The sequence below is a fragment of the Chelonia mydas genome, chromosome 14 (assembly GCF_015237465.2).
Source record: "Chelonia mydas isolate rCheMyd1 chromosome 14, rCheMyd1.pri.v2, whole genome shotgun sequence".
Taxonomy (NCBI): Eukaryota; Metazoa; Chordata; order Testudines; family Cheloniidae; genus Chelonia; species Chelonia mydas.
The window spans coordinates 37,521,234-37,541,403 of NC_051254.2; the positions used below are offsets into that span (position 1 = coordinate 37,521,234).

Consider the following 20,170-nt stretch of genomic DNA (forward strand, 5'->3'; position numbering starts at 1 on the left):
TGTGCCCTGCTTTGTAACTGCCCTGAGGTTGGACCTCACGTTCTTGAGCTGCCCACAACAATTACAGCTGGGACATTAAGATGAAGGAAACAAGAAGAATTGTTTGTAGTATTTTTATTTTACAGTAAGTAGGTGGAAAGCAGGAAAGTAAAAGGAGCTAAGACAGAGTTTAATGACCACAGCATAGTGTAAGGAGATCCACAGCTACTCAGAGCAGTTTGCTTAATGGCACTAAAATAGCACCAATGCCCAGGAATTAATGAGTCACAGTCTCACTTTCAGTAACACATCATAAATCCCTCTGTCCCTCTCAGGTTCCCTTTCCTTCTCCCTTTTCTTTCATACTCTCCTTCTCTACTCAGCATTTTTCTAGCCCTCACTTGTGATCCCTGTTTATTTTCCTGTGTCTTTCCCACTCTCCTCCCCTCCCTCCCACAGATCATCCCCCTTGGCTGCTCCCTTCTTTCCCCTGATTTTCTGCCTTCCCCTCTTGCTGCCCCAGCGAGATCTAATCCCACAGATCTGCACAAAATGCTCCCAGCTGCTGCAGAGCTTCCAGCTTCTCCCAAAACCCAGATTGATTCATGCTGGGTCCCTGCCTCCTCCACCTCTGCCTGTCCCCAGCCCGGCTGTTAGTTCTGCCTCCTGCCCAGCCCCCGCCTCTGCCCCTCAGGGCCCTCTGCCGCTCCTGCAGCCCCAGGGGTTCCTCCCCCTCCCCCTCCCATGCCTGGGGCTGCAGGGAGGGAGGGAGAGGAGCTTCCATGGGCCATAGAGATGAGGGGCCAGGGGCTGGGTTCGATGGGAGTCCTCCAAGGTCATAGAGCTGGGGTCCGTGAGGCTAGAGAGGCTGATTTCCAGCCCCCCGCTCTGCTGTGGGTCTCAGGGACGCAGGCGGAGCCGGGATCCCCCCCACACCCAGAGCCAGGGGCGGATTCTCTCCCCAGGGACGGAGCCCGGCGGGAAAGTGAAGATCGGGGCCTCGTCACCAGCATCGATAAATGTCACCTGCCCCCGGCCACAATCCAGACAAACCCAGATCCTGCTGGGGGCCCGGCGCCGGCTCAGGGGGGTCTCAGGGGAGGTGAGAGCCTGGAACTGATCCTCCCACCGCTCCACAGCCCAGATCCCCCCCTCAGAGCTACGGCTGATCCCTCTCTTCCTCCCCACAGACTCTCTGGCCACCCCCACAGCCCAGTATCGCCCAGCCCCCACCTCCACCTCCCAGCAATGTCTCCCCGCGGTGAATCCCTCACAGCCCAGCACACATTCCCAATAGTCAAATCGCTCATGGGTGTCGGGCAGTCGCTGCCGCGTCTCTCCACATCTCACACTTTTCCCACCCTCAGACAGGACGAGTTTGGGATGAGCCGTGTCTGGATCCAGAGTCACATTCGCTGGGGAGAGAGAATCGGAGCGTGAGGGGCAGAGCTCGGCCCTGGGGGAGGGTTTGATGGCGTCAGTGACAGAATCTGCCCCAGCTGGGGAGTGACGCAGGGAATCTCCTTCCTCCAGGATTTACCCGTCAGCTCTGAATGGGGAGCAGCTCTGAGATGTCAGCACAGTGCAGGGGAGAGTCACGCCCCTGGCAGAGATGGGCCAGCCGTGCAGCCAAAGGGTCACTTGAGCCAGGTCTGGGACTCAGGCTCTTTCCTGTCTTGCTCCACATCTCTCCAGGGAGGGGACTAGAGACCCAGGTGTCATGGGGGGCCCCACGGAGTGGTGAGAAACTGAGCTCCCTCTCCTCAGTGCTCACTGACACGCCTCACCTCTCCCTGCAGTTTCCCATCTTAAACCCCACATTCCCAGATGAGAGAGAGCATTGCTATGGGGAGAGAATAGATGCCTCTCATCCCTGCACCCTCAGCCTACGTGAGAGCAAGGGGAATGCTGGGGGAGAAGGAGCATGAGGTTCATCTTCCCGTCTGACTCTGGCAAAGACCGGACTAACTCAGCAGACACATATTAACAGACACACACACCCCTCACTCACTCAGCCCTTGCCCAGCATGGGGCAGGAGCGGTGACTGCGGGCAGGGAGGGCCTGTGCTGGTGGAGGGTCCAGCCGGGAAATGAAAGGGTCTGAGCAGGAAGGGCAGGGGAAGGGCAGCCTGCCCTGCCACTAGTGAAATGGGGGCACTAGGACCCTTCGGCAGCAGATGATGCAGGGAGGTAGCAAGGAGCTGCAGGGGAGAGACAGAGACATTCTGCTCTGGGGCCCAGGGAGGTGCAAGGGGGGCAACAAGGGGGGAACGGGGGACACTCGGAGGGGGTACGGGAGGCGGGGTGGGAGGTGGGGCCAGGGGGAGACCTGGCCCCGAACATTGGTGGAGCCGGGCCCTCAATATTGCTGGAGCCACGAGCCCATATAACTCACCGCTGCGGCTTGCCAGTAGGGCCATACCAGGGCATATCGGCTTCCTTTCACCTCTGCTGTTATTGCCTGTAAAGCTCCTTTCTCCACTCCCGCTACCCTGCTGTTCTCTGGCAACATATTGTGTCCCTGGGGTTGGCCCATTAGCCGGTGTCCCATGTGTGTGTTTTATGATACAATCTCCAATTACATGATCACACACTGTTTTTGCCACAGGACCCCTGCCTCATTCTTTCACTGCCCAGGATGGATGCACAAGGGGTGAGAATTAAGGGCGTACAGGCCAGCATAAAACTGGCATTTCCTAACTACCAACTGTTTGACATTTCAACCTAAATCATCTTCTGTTCAGGGGGGTTGTGCAATATTCTGTACTTGTATCATGTCCCCTCTTGCTCCTCTCTTTTAAAGGTAAAAATCCCCCGTTTTTTCAATCTCTCCTCGTGCTGATTCTCATTGCCTTTCTCTGAGCCCTCTTTTCTTCTTCAGTACCCTTTCTGAGGTGGGGTGAGAATTACCCAACACAGTACTCCCGATGAGGGCAAAACACTGATTTCTATAACGGCTGTATAATATCTCCATGTTGTTCACCATCCCACTTTTATGGATTCTCATATTTTGTTTGACCTTTTCCCCAGAGCTGCGCAATGAGCAGAGGGTTTTGTCAAGCTGGCCACAGTGAATTCCAGGTTGCATTACTGAGGCCTTGGCTACACTCGCACGTTATAGCGCAATAGAGCCCCCAGAACGCTCTCCCTCACTCCCCGTCCACACTGGCAAGGCACGTAGAGCGCTCCGACTGCCTGGCTAGAGCGCGGCTGGTCCTCCACCTCCCCGGCAGGGATAAGGTTTGCTGCGTATTGGGTGAGACTCTGCAGCGTCAGTGTGGATGAGGAGTAATGTTACAGTGCTCTGATTGCCCTCCCGAAACGTCCCATCATCCCAGTAACTGAAGTGACCGCTCTTGTCTTTGTTGAGAACTCCGGCAGGAATGCGGAAGTGGCCCTTTCGAAGCTCCATTTCGGAGCCGGCTGCTTATCAGCTCGGAGAAACAGCTACTGTTTGCTTTGAGTGACGGAGAGAGAGGCGGGGGTCTGAACTTACAGACAGCGTGCTGACACACTCTCAGCACCCCAAAAACCCACTCGCTCTCCCCCCACATACACACAACACACTCCACCCCACGCCCATTTGAAAAGCACGCTGCAGCCACTTGAATGCTGGGATAGCTGCCCATAATGCACCGCTCCCAATGCCGCTGCCAATGTGGCTACGCCCCTGCGCTGTCAGCTCTCAGTGTGGACAGACTGCGGCGCTTCCCGTACTGCGCTCTCCGAAGGCTGGTTTAACCCAAAACGCTCTACAGCTGCCAGTGTAGCCAAGCCCTGAGCTGCTGATGCCCTTATTTTCAAACCCTGTAATATGAACGAGTTGCTCAATTTTTTCCCTCCATGATATGTTCATTTATCACCAGGGCACTTCATATCCCACCAGGTTTCCCTTTCACACAGCTTGGGCGGGGAGGGGAGAGGTCCCTCTGAACCGCCTCACAGTCTTCACTGGACTTGACTAGCCAACCTCAGCTGTGGCCCCTGGCAGAAGAATCATTCCTCACAGGGACCACTCCCGAAATCCCCTGGGCAGCCCTCTATTCCTCTCCCACTCCCTAACCTCACCCCTCCCCAGACCACTCCTCTCCTGCCCCATCTTCCCCAAGGAATTCCAGAGCGCACACTGGCTCCCTCTGTGCCCTGACTGGCTTCTCATGCAGCTTGGATCCTGCCGTGTGTTCGGGGGGTTGCAGTCAGTGTGTGATGGGGTCTCGGTATCTCTGTGTGTGATCTATGGGGGTCTGTGTGCAGTGACTGTGCTAAGCCCTGCTGGCTGCCATGTACCGGTGCCATGGCTAGAGTGGCAGCTAGAGTCTGGGCACATGGAACCCTGTTCGGGCTTCTGAAAATTGAAATGAGCAGCCTAGACATTAACCTGACCCTGGCCCAGCCCTTTGTCCACCCCTCCTGCCCTGAGCCTCCAGCCCCATCAGGGACTCTAACAGCATCTCGCTGAGAATCCTCTGAGCTTCCAGTGGGCACAAAAACTCCTTAGGTACCCAAAATGACAACGTTGGCCACACAAACCTTTGAGTCTTTTCACCTTAGTACAGAGCCATCCCTGCCCAAAGAGCTAGTGTAAAATGTTAACTGTATGAGAAAGAGGGACTGGAAGTCTCAGGGCAGGGAAGCTTTGGATATCGATGCAATAGGAGCTGTAGTTACCTGGGCAGACGATGTTTCTTCTCCAGTCTGAAACCAAACACAGAGAGAGGGATGAGAACTCAGCTGAGCGAATGCAGGAACACCAGGGCTCTGGGATGAAGAGTAGCTGGCTTAAGCTGAACCCGAGCAAGAGCAAAGTGATTGAGAAGCAGGGACACATTTTGAAGAACTAGATGAGACTCTGTCCTTCATTTCATTGAATTTGTACAGCCCCCATTCACCAAAGTCGAGGTGCAAAGACTAGGTGACCAGGTAGCATCAGTGTCTAAACATCCCAGCTCACTAGGCCCAGGTCTACACTGTGGAGGGGTGGGGGCGGGGGGGGGGGGGGGAGGAGATCGACCTAAGATGCGCAACTTCAGCTATGGGAATAGCATAGCTGAAGTCGACGTATTCAGGTCGACTTACTTCAGTGTCCTCACGGTGGAGAGTCGATCGCTGCCGCTCCCCCGTCGACTCCGCTTGCGCCTCTCGCGGCGGTGGAGAACCGGAGTTGACAGGAGAGCGCTTGGGGATTAATGTGTCGCGTCTACACTAGATGGGATAAATCAACCCCCAATAAATCGATCGCTACCCACCAATCTGCCCTAGGAAACTTTACATCTTCTTGGGGGCAAGAGTCTGGCCAGCGATCCCTGCCTCTGCCACCGCCAGGCTGGGTTACTGTCGATCACTGAATCCACAGCTGAGTGTGAAGGCTCCAGCTGGTACCGAATGCAGCTGCCGGCCTTCTCCAGGGCTTAGGGCACAGTGAACCCATCAGGCCCATGTTCCAGTCCCTTCACTGGCTCCCAGTCCCCTTCTGATGCCCGTTTAAGGCCTTGGTTTTAATCTGCAAATCAATTAAAGAATCCAGCCCCAGTGGAGGCTGTTTGTGAACCGTCCAGGTAGGAGGCTACAGAGGCCCCTGCTCCGCCCCCACCCCACCTCATTCCACCCCCTTCCCGAAGTCCCCAGCCCCACCCTGCCTCTTCCCCTCCTCCCCCCCAAGCGTGTCACATCCCCGCTCCTCCCCTTCCTTCCCAGAGCACCCTGAGTGCCGTGAAACAGCTGTTTTGCGGCAGGTGGGAGGCACTGGGAGGGAGGGGGAAGAGTTGGTCAGCAGGGCCGCCAGTGGGCACTGCGGGGAGGGGGGAGCTTGGCTGTGGGTGGGTGCAGAGCACCCGCTAATTTTTCCCTGTGGGTGCTCCAGGGCTGTCGGCACCTATGGCCAGTGGTGACAGCGAGAGCAGCAGCAGCAAGCCAGTTGCAGAGGTGGAGGCAGCAGCGGACACCTTGCTCAATGTCCCTCTCAGCACCACACACACACACACACAGACGCCTTTCAGGGGTGGGAGGTGACGCCATGTGAGGGCACCTCTGAACTCTGGGTCTTGGCTGATTAAGAACAACCACCTGTGAGTGGGCTGCAGCGGCGGGAGAGGGGAGTGGCGTGTTACAGGTCATTCACTCATCGGATTTTCACACGGCAAGGTGGGAAACTGAGGCAAAGGACACTGCCCAATGTACTGTGCCCACTGGTGTTTGCTTAGGGTAACATGCTTTCGAATCATGGCTGTGGTGTTTTCCCAAAACAATGCTGGGTTCCTTTTCCCTTGTAATAAAAGTTTTCTTTTGTTGTAATCAGGGGGGGTGAGTGGGAAGTTTTGTCTCTTATCCTGTGTCTACACTAGCACTTTTGTCAGTAAAACTTTTGTCAGTCAGGGTGTGAAAATGTAGGAGCAGGATTTTATATTTGTACTATAAGAATTAATGTGTGTCTTGATTTCATTTTACCAGCCACCCTTTTTGAATAACAGAAAGAAATGACCCTCTGGGACATTGGTAGGAATGCATTTGACAGACTGCCAGTGTCTGTACTGATGTTAAGGCAGGGACAGACCAAAACAATCCTTATGACTGATTATGGTCACCCTTTTTTTTTTGGATAAGTTATAATGTCTCCTATGGTTTCCTATATGTATTACGAATTAGGCACTGTCATAAATATAAAGGGAAGGGTAAACACCTTTAAAATCCTTCCTGGCCAGAGGAAAAACCCTTTCACTTGTAAAGGGTTAAGAAGCTAGGATAACCTCGCTGGCACCTGACCAAAATAACCAATGGGGAGACAAAATACTTTCAAAAGCTGGTGGGAGGGAGAAACAAAGTCTCTCTCTCTGTCTGTGTGATGCTTTTGCTGGGGACAGAACAGGAATGGAGTCTTAGAACTTAGTAAGTAATCTAGCTAGATATGCGTTAGATTCTGATTTCTTTAAATGGCTGAGAAAAGAAGCTGTGCTGAATGGAATGGATATTCCTGCTTTGTGTCTTTTTGTAACTTAAGGTTTTGCCGAGAGGGATTCTCTATGTTTTGAATCTAATTACCCTGTAAGGTATTTACCATCCTGATTTTACAGAGGTGATTCTTTTTACTTTTTCTTCTATTAAAATTCTTCTTTTAAGAAACTGAATGCTTTTTCATTGTTCTTAAGATCCAAGGGTTTGGGTCTGTGGTCACCTATGCAAATTGGTGAGGATTTTTATCAAACCTTCCCCAGGAAAGGGGGTGTAACGTTTGGGAGGACTGGGGGGGGGAAGACGTTTCCAAACGGACTCTTTCCTAGTAATATACTGGTTAGACATTTGGTGGTGGCAGCGAAAGTCCAAGGTGAAAAGGTAAAATAGTTTGTTCCTTGAGGAAGTTTTAACCCAAGCTGGTAAAAGTAAGCTTAGGAGGTTTTCATGCAGGTCCCCACATCTGTACCCTAGAGTTCAGAGTGGGGAAGGAACCTTGACAGGCACTCTAGTTAAATATACATTTCTTTGTTTTAAGGTTTAGTAAGTAAGAGACAGGATCTTGTATTGTCTATGTTAAGGAGATTCAAAATAAACTGACACTGTTTGTATTCTCAAAGATCTCTATGAAAAGACTGTTTGTGTGATTGAGGGATGCACTCATCAGAAAAAGATAAGGTGTGAAGGCCATTGTTATAGCCAGATTGTCAGGGAAGAAGGAGTGAAGAGACTTAACGACAAGGCACATCCATAATGAAGAAAGGGCAGATTGACGACCGTGAGGTGATGGCTGGCACCCCTAATGACAAGTGATTAAATACAGGATGGCCCTCTTGGTGGTGTATTGGAATGTTCACATCAAAAGATACACCAATAAAGAAGTAACTGGTCACAAACTGACACAGCAAAATCCATAGACTTCAACAGAGAAAAAAGACTATAAGAACAGGGTGTTTTGCCATGAGACTTTGGATGCGTCTTGCCACACTCCAGGAGCATCAGATCACGACCGACAGAGCCCTGCTCCCCTCTGCGACCAATCTGGCTGGCCACTAGATTGATCCAGACTCTGGACTGGTAACTATAAACATCAACTGGCAGGTATGTGTGTGTGTGTGAGATTGTTGAAAAGCATATGCTAACTGTTGTATTCTCAATAAATGCAGTGTGCTGCCTTCTTCCCTATAAAGATTCTGTGTGCTTTGTATAGCATAACAAAAAAAGCACGCCCAACTGACAAAAGTTTCACCAAAAAAAGCACTGGTGTGGACAGTGCTATGTTGGCAGGAGACACTCTCCCTCCGATATAGCTACAGCCGCTCGTTGGGGGTGGTTAAATTATGCTGGTGAGTGATCGGCATAGAACAGCTACACGGGAGACCCGATTGCAGGACAGCTGCAGTGCTACGGCTGTGCTGCTATAAGCCTTAAAGGGGCCACAATACAGCCTTAAAGAGGCTCAGGAGTTAAATTTGCCCAGATTATTGGGTGGGGTCTCAAGGTTTTTCCATTTTGTATTGCTAAGAGGAACCCTTGACATTGAACCCAGTCCTTGGTGCTGCCGACTCCACCTAGCAGAAGGGTGAGAGATTGATAGATCCAGAGATAGTTTCAACAGCACGGAAAAGGCTGCATTCGAGAAATAGAAACACTTACCAAGTTCTCTTTGAAGATCATCTAGGTAACAAAGAATCAGAAACAAATACACACTAATTAAGTGCATCTCTTCTAGGATGGAATCAGCCCCAGCCTCCCATCATGCAGCCTGTCCCTCACAAACCCATTGATCCAGGCTATGGGCAGGGAAACTACGGAGATCCTCGGAGAAGAGTCCCTTTCCAACCCACAGGCAGGGCACGGAGCACCTGCAAAGTCCCATAGGGTGTGGCTACACAGCAACTGAATACCCCCAATTGACCTATGTCAGCTAACTAGCCTCACAAGACATAAGCTGGGGGCCTGTAAAATTGGGGTGTAGATGTTTGGGCTCATTTTGTGTCTGCACTAGAGTAAAGTGTCAAAAAATAACTGATTATCTGCATGGACTTAAAGTTCTGAAAGTTTTTAATTCCCAAGGGAATTAGGGCCAAATTTTTAAAGGTATTTAGGTTCCTAACTCCCACTGATTTCAATTGGCATTAGGTGTCCAAATACCTTTAAAAAGCTACCCTTAGAGCCCATTCCCACTTCCTTGCATATTACATGTTCCCATTCACTTTGCTGGGAGCGTTAGATGTGAACGGAATGTAATATTGGGCCCTAAAATTATCAACATTATTCTTTTAGTGATGTTTTCCTTGTTGGAGAAAAGGGCACAACACTTATTCATTTCTGTATCATGTTTGCCTAAAAAACCCCCCAAAAACAAAAAAACCAGAAATAAATAAATATAAACTATTATTAGGAGCATTTTTCTCTTGGATATACGGTTGTCTGAGTTTTGTGAAAGTTGAACATCGTGCCTCACTTTTCATATTACCTGAGGGAGAGGGAAATTGATCAGGCTTAATCTCATCCCAATTTCCTTTTAACATTAAATGAAAAAATGAAGAACTCCTCCTCCAATATAGTTACACGCAAGATCCACATTGGACCAGATTATTTACTTGTCAGATGAGGCAAGAGGACATTTGAGGGCACAGAGTCCTCCTGGTCCCCCATGTCATGGTGCCTCCAGCACCATGTGGATTTCACCCTCAGAGAAAGTACATTTCAAAGAACATTCTCTTTCTGATTTCCTCTTACCCACATACTGAATAATTATCAATACATTATCCCTGATATTTCATGTGATACTCAAATTGATCTCTCTTTAATAATTATGATCATAAATAATAAACAGCAAACAACTTAATGGAAAAGGTTCTATGTGGAGAAAAATTGAATTTACTGGTTTCTCCAAGATGTTTCCCTAAAGAAATGAAATAAAGCAAACAGATGGAAATACAAGTTATTTAAGAAGATTTCCACTTAATGGAGATTTAAAGGAATGTTTTTACGATATGAACGCCTGATCTCTAAATACCAAACATTTCATTCATGTTTTACTCACCATGTGGCCACACTAGAGTTCAGTGTCCAACAGTAACTGACTATTTTCAAGGATTTACAATTCTGAAAGGTTTGAATTCCTTATGGATTTAGGGTCTGATTTTTCAAGGCATTGAGGAGCCTAACTCCGACTGATTTCAGTGAGAATTAGCTCACCATGTACCTTAAAAAAATCTAGCCATTAGAGCCCAATCCTGCTTCCTTGTATTATCTCTCACATTCCCATTGGCTGTGCTGGGAGCTCTGGTGGTGCAGACTGGAATTTCTGGCCCTCAAATTATCAGCATTATTTTTTTAAATGATATGACTTGTGCATTCAGTGCTTAATCCTCCACTCATTGAAGTCAATGGCAAAGATCTAACTGATGTTAATGATGCAGTATCTGGGCTTTCATCTTTTTCTGGTTAAAAAACTCCACCCAAAAAATTCATAAATAAACAAAGAAATACCCTTATGAGGAGTGAAATTTCTACAGAAGTTTTACTTGTTGGAGGAAAGAGCACAACATTTGCAAATTTCTATATCCTGTTCCATTAAAAATAAACAGAAATAAATATAAATTCTTATTAGGAGCATTTTTCCCTTGATTATACAGTTGTCTGCATTTTGTGAAAGTTGCACAGTGATTACACAATTCATGAGCCTTTGATGGGTTTCATGTTCTCAACACCAGGAGAAAAAGGTTTCCCTTCTCCACCTCTGACTTATTGTTTCTCACCATAGTCAGAACTCAGGTTAAGGCTCAGAGCTCATGTCTATTCAGACCCCTCTTTTCCACTGTGTATATTTTTTTAATATTAACTATTGGGATGAAATTTGCCAGGCTTTGTCTCATTCCAATTTCTTTTCAACAGTAAATGAAATCATAGACAACTGCTCCCAAAATAAAATCACACACAATCTTTATGGGGACCCAACTCTGTCCAAAATATTTACTTATCACAAGAGGGAAAAAGACATTAACTAATTCCCAAAGTCCGTGGGGACTGAGGAGGGAATAACTGCACAGCTGGGTGGGAAGTGAGCAGAAAAAAGGGAGGAGTGAAGAAGGTTTGGGATCAATTTCACCTCCACCCCTTCCCCAAATGCTCCATTCAGCTTAACTGAGGCAGTTCTGGAGGAGAAATATGCTGGGACTATAAAGGGCTGATGCAGATCACTGCCTCCAGGAGCAAATGGGAACCTTAGTAACGTTTCCTTCCCTGTGCTGCTGCGGGGAGCACAGGGCAGGTCCGTGCTTCCCCTGCTTGGCCCAGTGTAAAATTTCATTCTTCCCTTTTTTCATTTATTAGAAGAAAATTTCTTGTTAATTTCACTAAATGTTCCCCTGTGACGTTTACCTTTTATTTTAAATAGATAAATAGTGAGGCCAATGAAACCAAACAAAACCAGCAGGATCACACTCAGAGCCACCATCCATGGATTCACCCTCGGGAAAAAGGAATCTGAAAAATAAACCCCCAGGATTTGCATTAGTTTGGAAGCAGGGACAAAACTAATTTTTTTTCTATTGCACGTAAATACATAAATAGTCCCCAGCAGGACGTAGGTGAAGTAAGAGTGAAAACATGACCCCCCATGCTGCACAAAAGACCAAAACCTGATTTTAAAAATTACTCCAACCAACACAGCTTTAGCACTGATTAACTAGTGAATGAACAGGCCTGGTTTGATTCATGCTATTCAGAGCTTTATTGAGTTCAGGGGCAAATTCTCTGCTCACAAAACCACGTTGACTTCAGTGGAGTTATGCCAGCAAACAATTTGGTCCTCACTGTTCAGCAACATTCAGAAATTGTAAGAGTAATTAGAATGTTTTGGTGAGTCACTGATAATTTCCCCAATTATTTCTATGAATCATAATTGCAATTAATCCAAACATTAAGTGCTACAAATTGATTCATCTTCTTTTGCTGTTCTTGTGTTTACAGCATTTACATCATCTAGCCAGGGTGGGCATTTCAAACATGCCTAAGGCCTTCTCCACACAGGATTTGTGCCCTGGTTTAGTGAAATTGGTGTAACACTCATGCAGTCATTGTTACACTGATTCCACAGCTGACCATGTAATAGGACTCCCCTAATTTAACTAAACTGATTGACAAAACCTTAAACTGTAAATCAGCTGAAGAGTGTCCTTTATCCATTCAGTATAAATCAGTAAGGAACTGACTTACACTAAATGAACAGGACATTCTGAAACTGACAGAAGAGCATTTAGACAAGGGGTTTCATCAGAACTCAGGAGATAATCAGGGCAGCTTTTGTGTGTAGACAAAGGCAAAGTAAGTTATAAGCACAAGTCCTATTGAATGTCAACAGAAACAAGCCCACACCATTTGGTGACATTTCACTAATTGAAAAGGTAGCAAACAAACGATGGTGTAAAAACTGCTACATTCAAAAAAAATCACTGAGGGGAAGTTAAGTTTTTAGGAACAAACTCTTTCAAGGTTTGGTGAATATTTCTTCCCAAAATCATTCTTTTTTTTTTTAATTATTTTTTTTCAGTAAGAGTTTCAGGAGTATCAGAGTTAAGATTAAATTTACATGAAACCCAAAACTCTGATAACTCTGAATATGCAAAATTAAGGCGATCAGATTGCCTGAGTCGTGACCCTGTTAAGATTCCAGTATCTGAACTTCTTTGTTTTTAGGTAGGTTGTAAAATATGCACAACAGATGCTTCAGTTCTTTGTTTCCTAGGTTTTGTTTTGTTTCTGATGGAGGTGATTTCAGTGTGTGGGTTTAGCTGGTAACTGACCTGCTATATAAACTGTTGATTCCTTTTCTTGATTGAGAACGGTGTTCCTGATCCAGCAGGACAGGTTCTGGTTTGAACGTTCTTTTATAATAATAGAATTTTCTGTTTCAAACAGGCCACTATCCCTGAGGGATTTTGCTTCAGAGAGTGATGGTAATTCTTTCCCACTGAGATCTCTCCAAAGAACCTTGGGCTCTGGATACCAACCAGCCGATTGACAAACCATCCGGATCCCTCCATCCTGGTGACTCTCCACAGAGATGAGAGGATTGGAGCCCAAACCTAGAGGAAAATTACATAAATGTGTGATAAATCAATGGGGTAACTTAACAGCTAAAAAAGGATGAGTGAGAGATTGTGGATCCATTACTCCCACTCGAGATCACTTGCTCATACAGAAGGGATAAATGAACACTGGAATTTCTGAATTCCCAATACGCATGGACACAGGAAAACATGAGAACAAATATTTAAAATAATTTCACTGAATAAGGAGAGATATTGTCCTCTCTACCCAAGAGCAGTGGAACATTGAACACCTTTGGAAATCTGGCCACTTTGTTTAAATACCTAGTGGGATATGAATTTTTCAAAAAGCCAGATTTTAGTATATTCGAGAAACAATTTGTTTGTTCTCTTTTTAAATAAATAAATAAATAAACAAATCTAACTGGCTCCATGGTTCCTGTGTCAGAGCAGCAGGGGACAAACACTCGGCCTCATCTGCTAACAGTAAATACTTAACTTGTCCCCGCCCCCACCTTTATGTGGCCTCAGCCAATCAGACAGCTGCAACTGATTTTGACTGCACCCCTAAATAACCACCAGTAGTGAGCACGTCAGAAGGCCTGTACGCCTGGCAGTCCCACCTTAGCCAGGCCTCAGAATGACGGCAGAGGAATTGGAAGACCAGGGGCCGTCCACACGTGACAGGCTCCAGCAGCGCAGCTTCACCGCTGTGGTGCTTCAGTGTAGACACTACTTACACCAAGGGCAGGACTTCTCCTGGTGTCACAGGTGATACCCCTCTCTGAGAGGCAGGAGCTAGGTTGACAGAAGAATTCTTCTGTTGACCCAGCCCTGCCTGCATGGGGAATTAGGTCAGCTTATTTATGTCACTCATGGGGGGTGTATTTTTCAAATCCCTCAGTGACATAGTTAAGCTGACCTACTTTTCTAGTATAAACCAGGCCCATATTTGTCCAGAAGTCTTTTCCCTCCTTTCCCTCCCTCCTTTTGGAGTCAGTCAAGAACATCTTTTGGGCAAGGAAATCTCTTGACCATTCTGAAAATGTCTTTAATAAAACGTTGGGAAAGTTTTCAGCATCATTTCCAAAGGGTCTGAATGTGGTCGTGCGCTGAAATCTAGTCACGCTGTGTTACGCTAAAATAATTCACAAGTTGCTAGTCACAGTTGTTGCAGTAGAAAAGAACAAAAACTGCAGCCCAGGCTGAGATAACACAGACAAGAGCTGCTGACCTGCTACCATCAGTTCCAATATGGCTTCTTCATAAAAAAGACCATCTTGAACAAAACAGCTGTATTGTCCTTCATCTGAGCGTCTGATATTAAGAATCTGCAAGGAGACATTCCCATCTAGGATGCCATCTTTCAAAAGCTCCGTCCTTCCATGATAGTCTGGCATCTGCTCTCCATTCTGATCCTTCCCATGCTGATACAGGTGCACAACTGAAGTGAACTCAGATTGGAACCATCTCACCTCCATGTTCACCGCGCTCATCCTGGGGGACAGGTGACAGGGTAACACAATGGCCTCACCCACAATGGCAGTGAGAGGGTGACCAGGACCCACCACTCTGAACTGGGCTGTGAAATATACCAAAGCAAAAAGAAACAACCTCAGAGAGAAAATAAAATATATTCATGACTGATTCAATAGGTTCAAACTTTCCAAAAATTCAGCCTGGGGCAGACACCTGGTATGCAAATTTCCAGCCTGAACATTGAAAATTTGGCAATAAGAAACAATAAGAAACAACTGAAAAGGGTGAGGGGAAGAGTTACGTTAATAAGTGACAGGCCAGGTCACGTATAGGTGTCACTGGTAACTCCCCATATATTAATTTGACATGCCACAGAGCCATTTCAGTGCCCCGTGAATGGACAGGATGACCTGAGTATATACACTGTGTACCTGAGCTCTGTGATCTGTTCGGACCCGTCACTATATTTCTGATGTGATTTCTCAGCATTGGTTTAATATGAGAAGGATGAAAAGATGAAATCCTGACTCCACTGAAGTCAACAGAGATCTCCTAGAATTTCACCCGAATGTTTTGGGACCCAGCTTCTTTGGAGACCACCACCTCTCACCTCATATGAGGACACAATTTTCATTGAGATCAGCTGAGGTTCTTGAGTTTCCCTCCTTTGCCCCCCTCCACCTGTATTTAGTGAGACGGGGTCACTGCCAGGACATTTTCAGTCAAGGGTCTTCAACTCTGGGACCCACGTGCCTTGGCCTTACTGAGCCAAATCACTTCAGCTTCAGGCCAGTTGGCCTTGGTGTTTGAGACAGGATTGGGTCACAGAGGATGCAAGCATGTCAACTAGGATGCTCAGCGTGACCTGAGGTGCATAGGGCAGCCCACAGTGGAAATGCTAACGTCATGAAAGGCTGCAAAAAGGAGAGCAGTTTCTCCCAAAACTGGTGGTTTACACTATAGTTAGATTCACCAACCAGTCACAAACTGTGCTCCTGATCCCCCACACTGGTTATCAAGAAAAGAAATCACACAGCCCCCTTCACTGCATCTCAGTCTCTGGCTCCCAATCAGCAAATAGGTTCAGTACAGTGAGACATTACTGAAAACTCCATTCACTTTACAAAATGTTCTTTTAATTCCCCAAAGGACCAGACACATTACCAGATCAATACTAGTTTGAATCTTACCCAAAAGACCATGCTGCCAGCCAATCCTTTAGTATCTAAAACTAAAGGTTTTATTAGAAAAGAAAAGGAATGAAGGAGAAGAGAGTTGCTAAATGGTCAAAGCAATCATTATATATATATATGAATGAAAGTGACTTCAGAATCCATATATCAGGTTCTTAGCAACACTGGTGAATTTGCTAGCTTGCAAAGTCCCTCTGGAACACATCCAGAGCTTGGATGGGTCTATCAATCCTTTGTTCAAAGCTTCAGTTTGTAGGGAAGTTACTTCAGAGGTGAGAAACAGGATTGCAGACAAAACGAAGAAGATGCAGCTGCCTTTTTATATCCTTTGCCATGTGGCGTGTACATCCTTTGTCCCAAACACAAACTCACAGCACATGGGCATGAAAAGGTACTTGGAGTCCCCTGTCCATAGGCATGTCCTTACATGTCCTGAAAAACAACGAGGAGTCCGGTGGCACCTTAAAAACTAAGATTTATTTGGGGCATAAGCTTTTCCCAAATAAATCTGTTAGTCTTTAAGGTGCAACCGGACTCCTCATTGTTTTTGTGGATATAGACTAACATGGCTACCTCTCTGATACTTGTCTACATGTCCTGCTGACTCATAGCCCCGGGCTTCTCTCAATGGTTCATTCCACAGCTGATTGCCTTTGATTGGCCATCAAGCAGGCTGGATAGTGCTGATGCTGGTCTGTCTGCGGGTGTCACCCAAATGCACAGCACAAGATTGACACACAAATATACCGCACATATTTATATCTCACCATACAAAGATGATACATATCTATGAACAAGCTTATCATATTTAGCACATCATGCCTTTTCCACTGATACTTACATAGAATCATAGAACTGGAAGGGACCTGAGAGGTCATCAAGTCCAGCCCCCTGCACTCATGGCAGGACCAGTACCACCTAGACCATCCCTGACAGGTGTTTGTCTAACCTGCTCTTAAAAATCTGCAATGATGGAGATTCCACGACCTCCCTAGGCAATTGATTCCAGTGACTAACCACCCTGACAGTTAGGAAGTTTTTCCTAATGTCCAGCCTAAACCTTTCTTGCTGCAATTTAAGTCCATTGCTTCTTGTCCTATCATCAGAGGTTAAGGAGAACAATTTTTCTCCCTCCTCCTTATAACAAGCTTTTAGGTATTTGAAAACTGTTAACATGTCCCCTCTCAGTCTTCTCTTTCCCAGACTAAACAAAACCAGTTCTTTCAATCTTCCCTCATAGGTCATGTTTTCCAGACCCCTAATCATCCTTGTTGCTCTACTCTGCACTCTCTCCAATTTTTCATATCTTTTCTGAAATGTGGCGCCCAGAACTGGACACAATATTCCAGCTCAGGCCTAATCAACGCAGTGTAGAGCAGCAGAATTACTTCTCGTGGCATATCTTGTATAAGATTTATTGTGATTTTGTAATATTGGTATCAATGCTACTATAAATGGTCACCCATATTCCATACAGCCTCACACACAGATACTATAATGATATAAGTATCTAGATAGATAGAGAAACTGCGTTGCCTCATATGCAGCGGGTGGAGAATTACTCCTCCAGAAGGGTTGAGGAGGAAGTGGAGACTTATTTACTGATATTGAGCCAATCTGAAATTTGTTTTAGGGGTGGGTTTGGGTTTTTTTTTTTGGTTTTGGGTTTTTTTTTTTGGTTTTGGGGTTTTTTGTTCTATTTTTCCTTTCAGTTTTGTACAAAAGAGAGGAATAAGCATGATTTATAAATCACTACCATGAAACAAATCCTACAACCAGCAGCAGGACCAGTGGGATTCCTACCTGATTCCAGCTTGTGAATGTGATAAGTAATGAAGAAAATGATCAAATGAGGCAGAGAGGTGATCATTGTGGAGCTAGGACAGAACGAAAGAACCTTCCTCTTCACTGTAACTTGATCTGGACAACAGGCTAGGGAAGAGAAAGAGACTTTACCAAAACATGTTTTTCATTCAAATCTGATTTGTTAGAAAAAGGAACTATTATCTGTAGTTAGTGAATTGAACGGATTGTTTCTGGTCACCATGTCCTTCAAGATTTTAGACCTGGTAGACCTCATCCTCTCACACCTTGTTTTTAATGATAGGTTGGAAACGGAAAACTAATTTTCCTGCTTTTTCAACTCCCAACTGATTTCTCAACTTTGAATGGACGAGTCATTGAACTGAGCCAGTTGGGTACATTGAAATGAATAAAATATTTTCTCTGCACTTGCAGAAGAAGCTATTGCTGTCAAAAGCTGGGTGAGCCCTTCAACAAATTCTGGTTCCACCACTTCATTGATCTTATTTTCTTTAAAACTTCTCCAGCAAACATGTACTGCTTGAATGTTATACATTATATATATGCCTTAGCATCAGTTGTCATAATTTTAATTTGAAAGATAATTTAAATTAAATACTGGTTTAAAAAATCCAAGTTAAAGAAAAGCCTCTGATCTAAATTTTCTTTTAAAAAATCATTTTTTAAAGATCAATTTTCATCCACCCTGAGTGTCTGACATTTCCTTCAGACCCCATTGCCAAAGAACTACAGCACTTTGAAGATTTACATTAATAGCTGGGATACATTGGGTTTGTGTAGATTGGATGAATTATTGCAGAAAGCTGAAATTTGTTTGTCTCTTTCAAAAACAGAGCAGCAGCACTGCCAACCACAGTATCCAAAAATCAAAAGTCAGTGTAACCCCGGCCCACCCTAATGTGTTCGGTCAGTGTCGTATTGTCCGGTGTTGTTGTCTGCAGTGGCACTTGAACACTTTCTAAAGTGTGGGTGCTGAAAGCCAGTGAAACTGCCCCCATGCTTTTCACCTCGTGCCCCCCTTACCTCTCTCTGTGGCCTCCACCCCCTCCCCTCAGAGCTGGGGCTGGGACCAGGGCTGTGTCTCTAGGAGTGCAGGGACAGAGACAGGGGTCAAGGGGCTGAGGCTGGAGGCGGACATGGGGCCAGGAGTGGATTCCCCACATGTGGGGCCAGGAGGGGAGCCCCAGGCACGGGACCAGGAGTGGAGCCCCATGTAAAACCTGGGGATGCAGTAGTCCTCCCCACACCCCTGCTTCCCGTGCCTATGATTATCTGGTCTTGTAGCTTTGATAAGCTGTAAAACTGTATAATTGCTTAATTTTATTAGAACATCCATGAAGAACGTGGTATTTGGGTATGTGGTAGTTGTAAATTGTTGTGGTTGTTTTCTGCTTTAAAATGTTTGTTTCTTTATGAAAATCAATCCAAAAAATCCTCTCCTCCCTCCCCATCATGCACACACATAATTGAAAAAAAAATCACAATTGGGTCAAAAATATTAAGTGATTGACTTAAAATCAATATTTTAAAAAATACATTTTGAGTTCCTATTTTTTGCCATTTGGTTTCTGAGCCCTGACTGTGCACTCAGGTCTTAATCTTAAACTTTGCCCTGCAACCATAAAAGCTAGAAATTCATTTTTACTTTAAATGAAATCTGAGATTCTCACATCAATTCATAACTAGAGCATTAGGGCTTTCAGAAAGTTACCAAATACTGTGAGACTTAAAATAAAAATCACAAAAACCTATGAGAGTTGACAACACTGCAGCTGGTCAAAAATGTTTGAAACAAAAATGATTTTTTCAATAGAAAATGGCTTTTAGACTTGTTTTAAAAAAACTGATGATTTCCTATTTTTTTAATGGTTCTAATTTTTCAATGAAATGATGCTAAATGAAAAAAATATTTCAAATTGATTCAAAATGAGAAACCTTAATCAAATGGAATAAAAACATTTTATTCGCCCATCCCTTATCCTGTCTCAAAGGAGGAAAGGGAGCAAAAATGAAAACGGAAAAAAAGAAAAACTAAAATCTAATTTTTTGTTCAATAATACATGACTGAAATTTGAAAAATAAGCAAATGTTTTAAACAAAAACATAATTGGTAAATAGCTGTACTCCGATAGGTTTCTTCATGATATTGCCCCTTGAATGGCTTTTCACACAGGAGGAGATAATCTGTTACACAATGTACACATTTCCCTTTTTCAGTCTGGCCTGAAGTCCCTGCTCAGTGACACTCCCGAACACAGGATCAGCTTGAGGCGCACGCTCACTTCCCACTGAGCTCAGGAGGAGACAAGGAGGCAGTTTTCTGCTTTGATTGATTCTGAGCATAATTGTATTTTTTACAAGAACAAAAGGATTCACCCCCGCCCCGCAGTCAAGAGGCAGAAAACGGCAATGAGAGCAGAGGCAGAAAACTAGACTGATGGCCGCTGGGTTTGGTGCAGGAAATTTTCTGTATTCAAACTAGAGGAAGTTACAAATCTCCCCCAAGAACAGTCTTGGGCCCACTGCTCTTCAATAAAATTCAGCAAAAGAAAGACATGACGAATTCAACAAGCTGTAAAAGTCTCGTGTTACATTGCTGTGAAAACAACCCGCAATGTATGTGACAGTCCATCACTTTGAACGTAGACGCAGTGTCAAGTTCCCATAAAGAGAGGAACAAATTCTCAC

The 20,170-nt window shown here is 45.5% G+C and overlaps 4 protein-coding genes across 10 annotated transcripts in view; 1 reads left to right on the plus strand and 3 right to left on the minus strand.

Annotated features, from left to right (window-relative positions):
- Positions 1 to 20,170, minus strand: part of LOC102936186 (butyrophilin-like protein 2) — a 1,677,894-nt gene that overhangs the window by 1,463,977 nt on the left and 193,747 nt on the right.
- The window catches only part of LOC114020220 (butyrophilin subfamily 1 member A1), a 1,361,724-nt gene that overhangs the window by 1,239,732 nt on the left and 101,822 nt on the right, over positions 1 to 20,170 (plus strand).
- The window catches only part of LOC119567716 (butyrophilin subfamily 3 member A3-like), a 122,107-nt gene that overhangs the window by 44,506 nt on the left and 57,431 nt on the right, over positions 1 to 20,170 (minus strand). The window contains exon 9 of one of the 7 annotated variants that reach the window (XM_043528196.1): positions 19,765 to 19,770. The exons of the other annotated variants lie outside the window; for them this stretch is intronic. Within the exon in view, the coding sequence (XP_043384131.1) occupies positions 19,765 to 19,770 (6 nt within the window). The remainder of the gene's footprint in view (positions 1 to 19,764; positions 19,771 to 20,170) is intronic. 7 annotated transcript variants of the gene reach the window in all.
- On the minus strand, positions 257 to 15,678 carry LOC122462852 (butyrophilin subfamily 1 member A1-like). Its single transcript, XM_043528229.1, is given in 10 exon segments — positions 257 to 903; positions 906 to 1,394; positions 4,648 to 4,674; positions 8,581 to 8,601; positions 9,250 to 9,270; positions 9,815 to 9,835; positions 11,317 to 11,421; positions 12,741 to 13,022; positions 14,221 to 14,568; positions 15,656 to 15,678. Coding segments are annotated over 9 exon segments (1,293 nt in total). The 5' UTR covers positions 14,483 to 14,568; positions 15,656 to 15,678; the 3' UTR covers positions 257 to 838.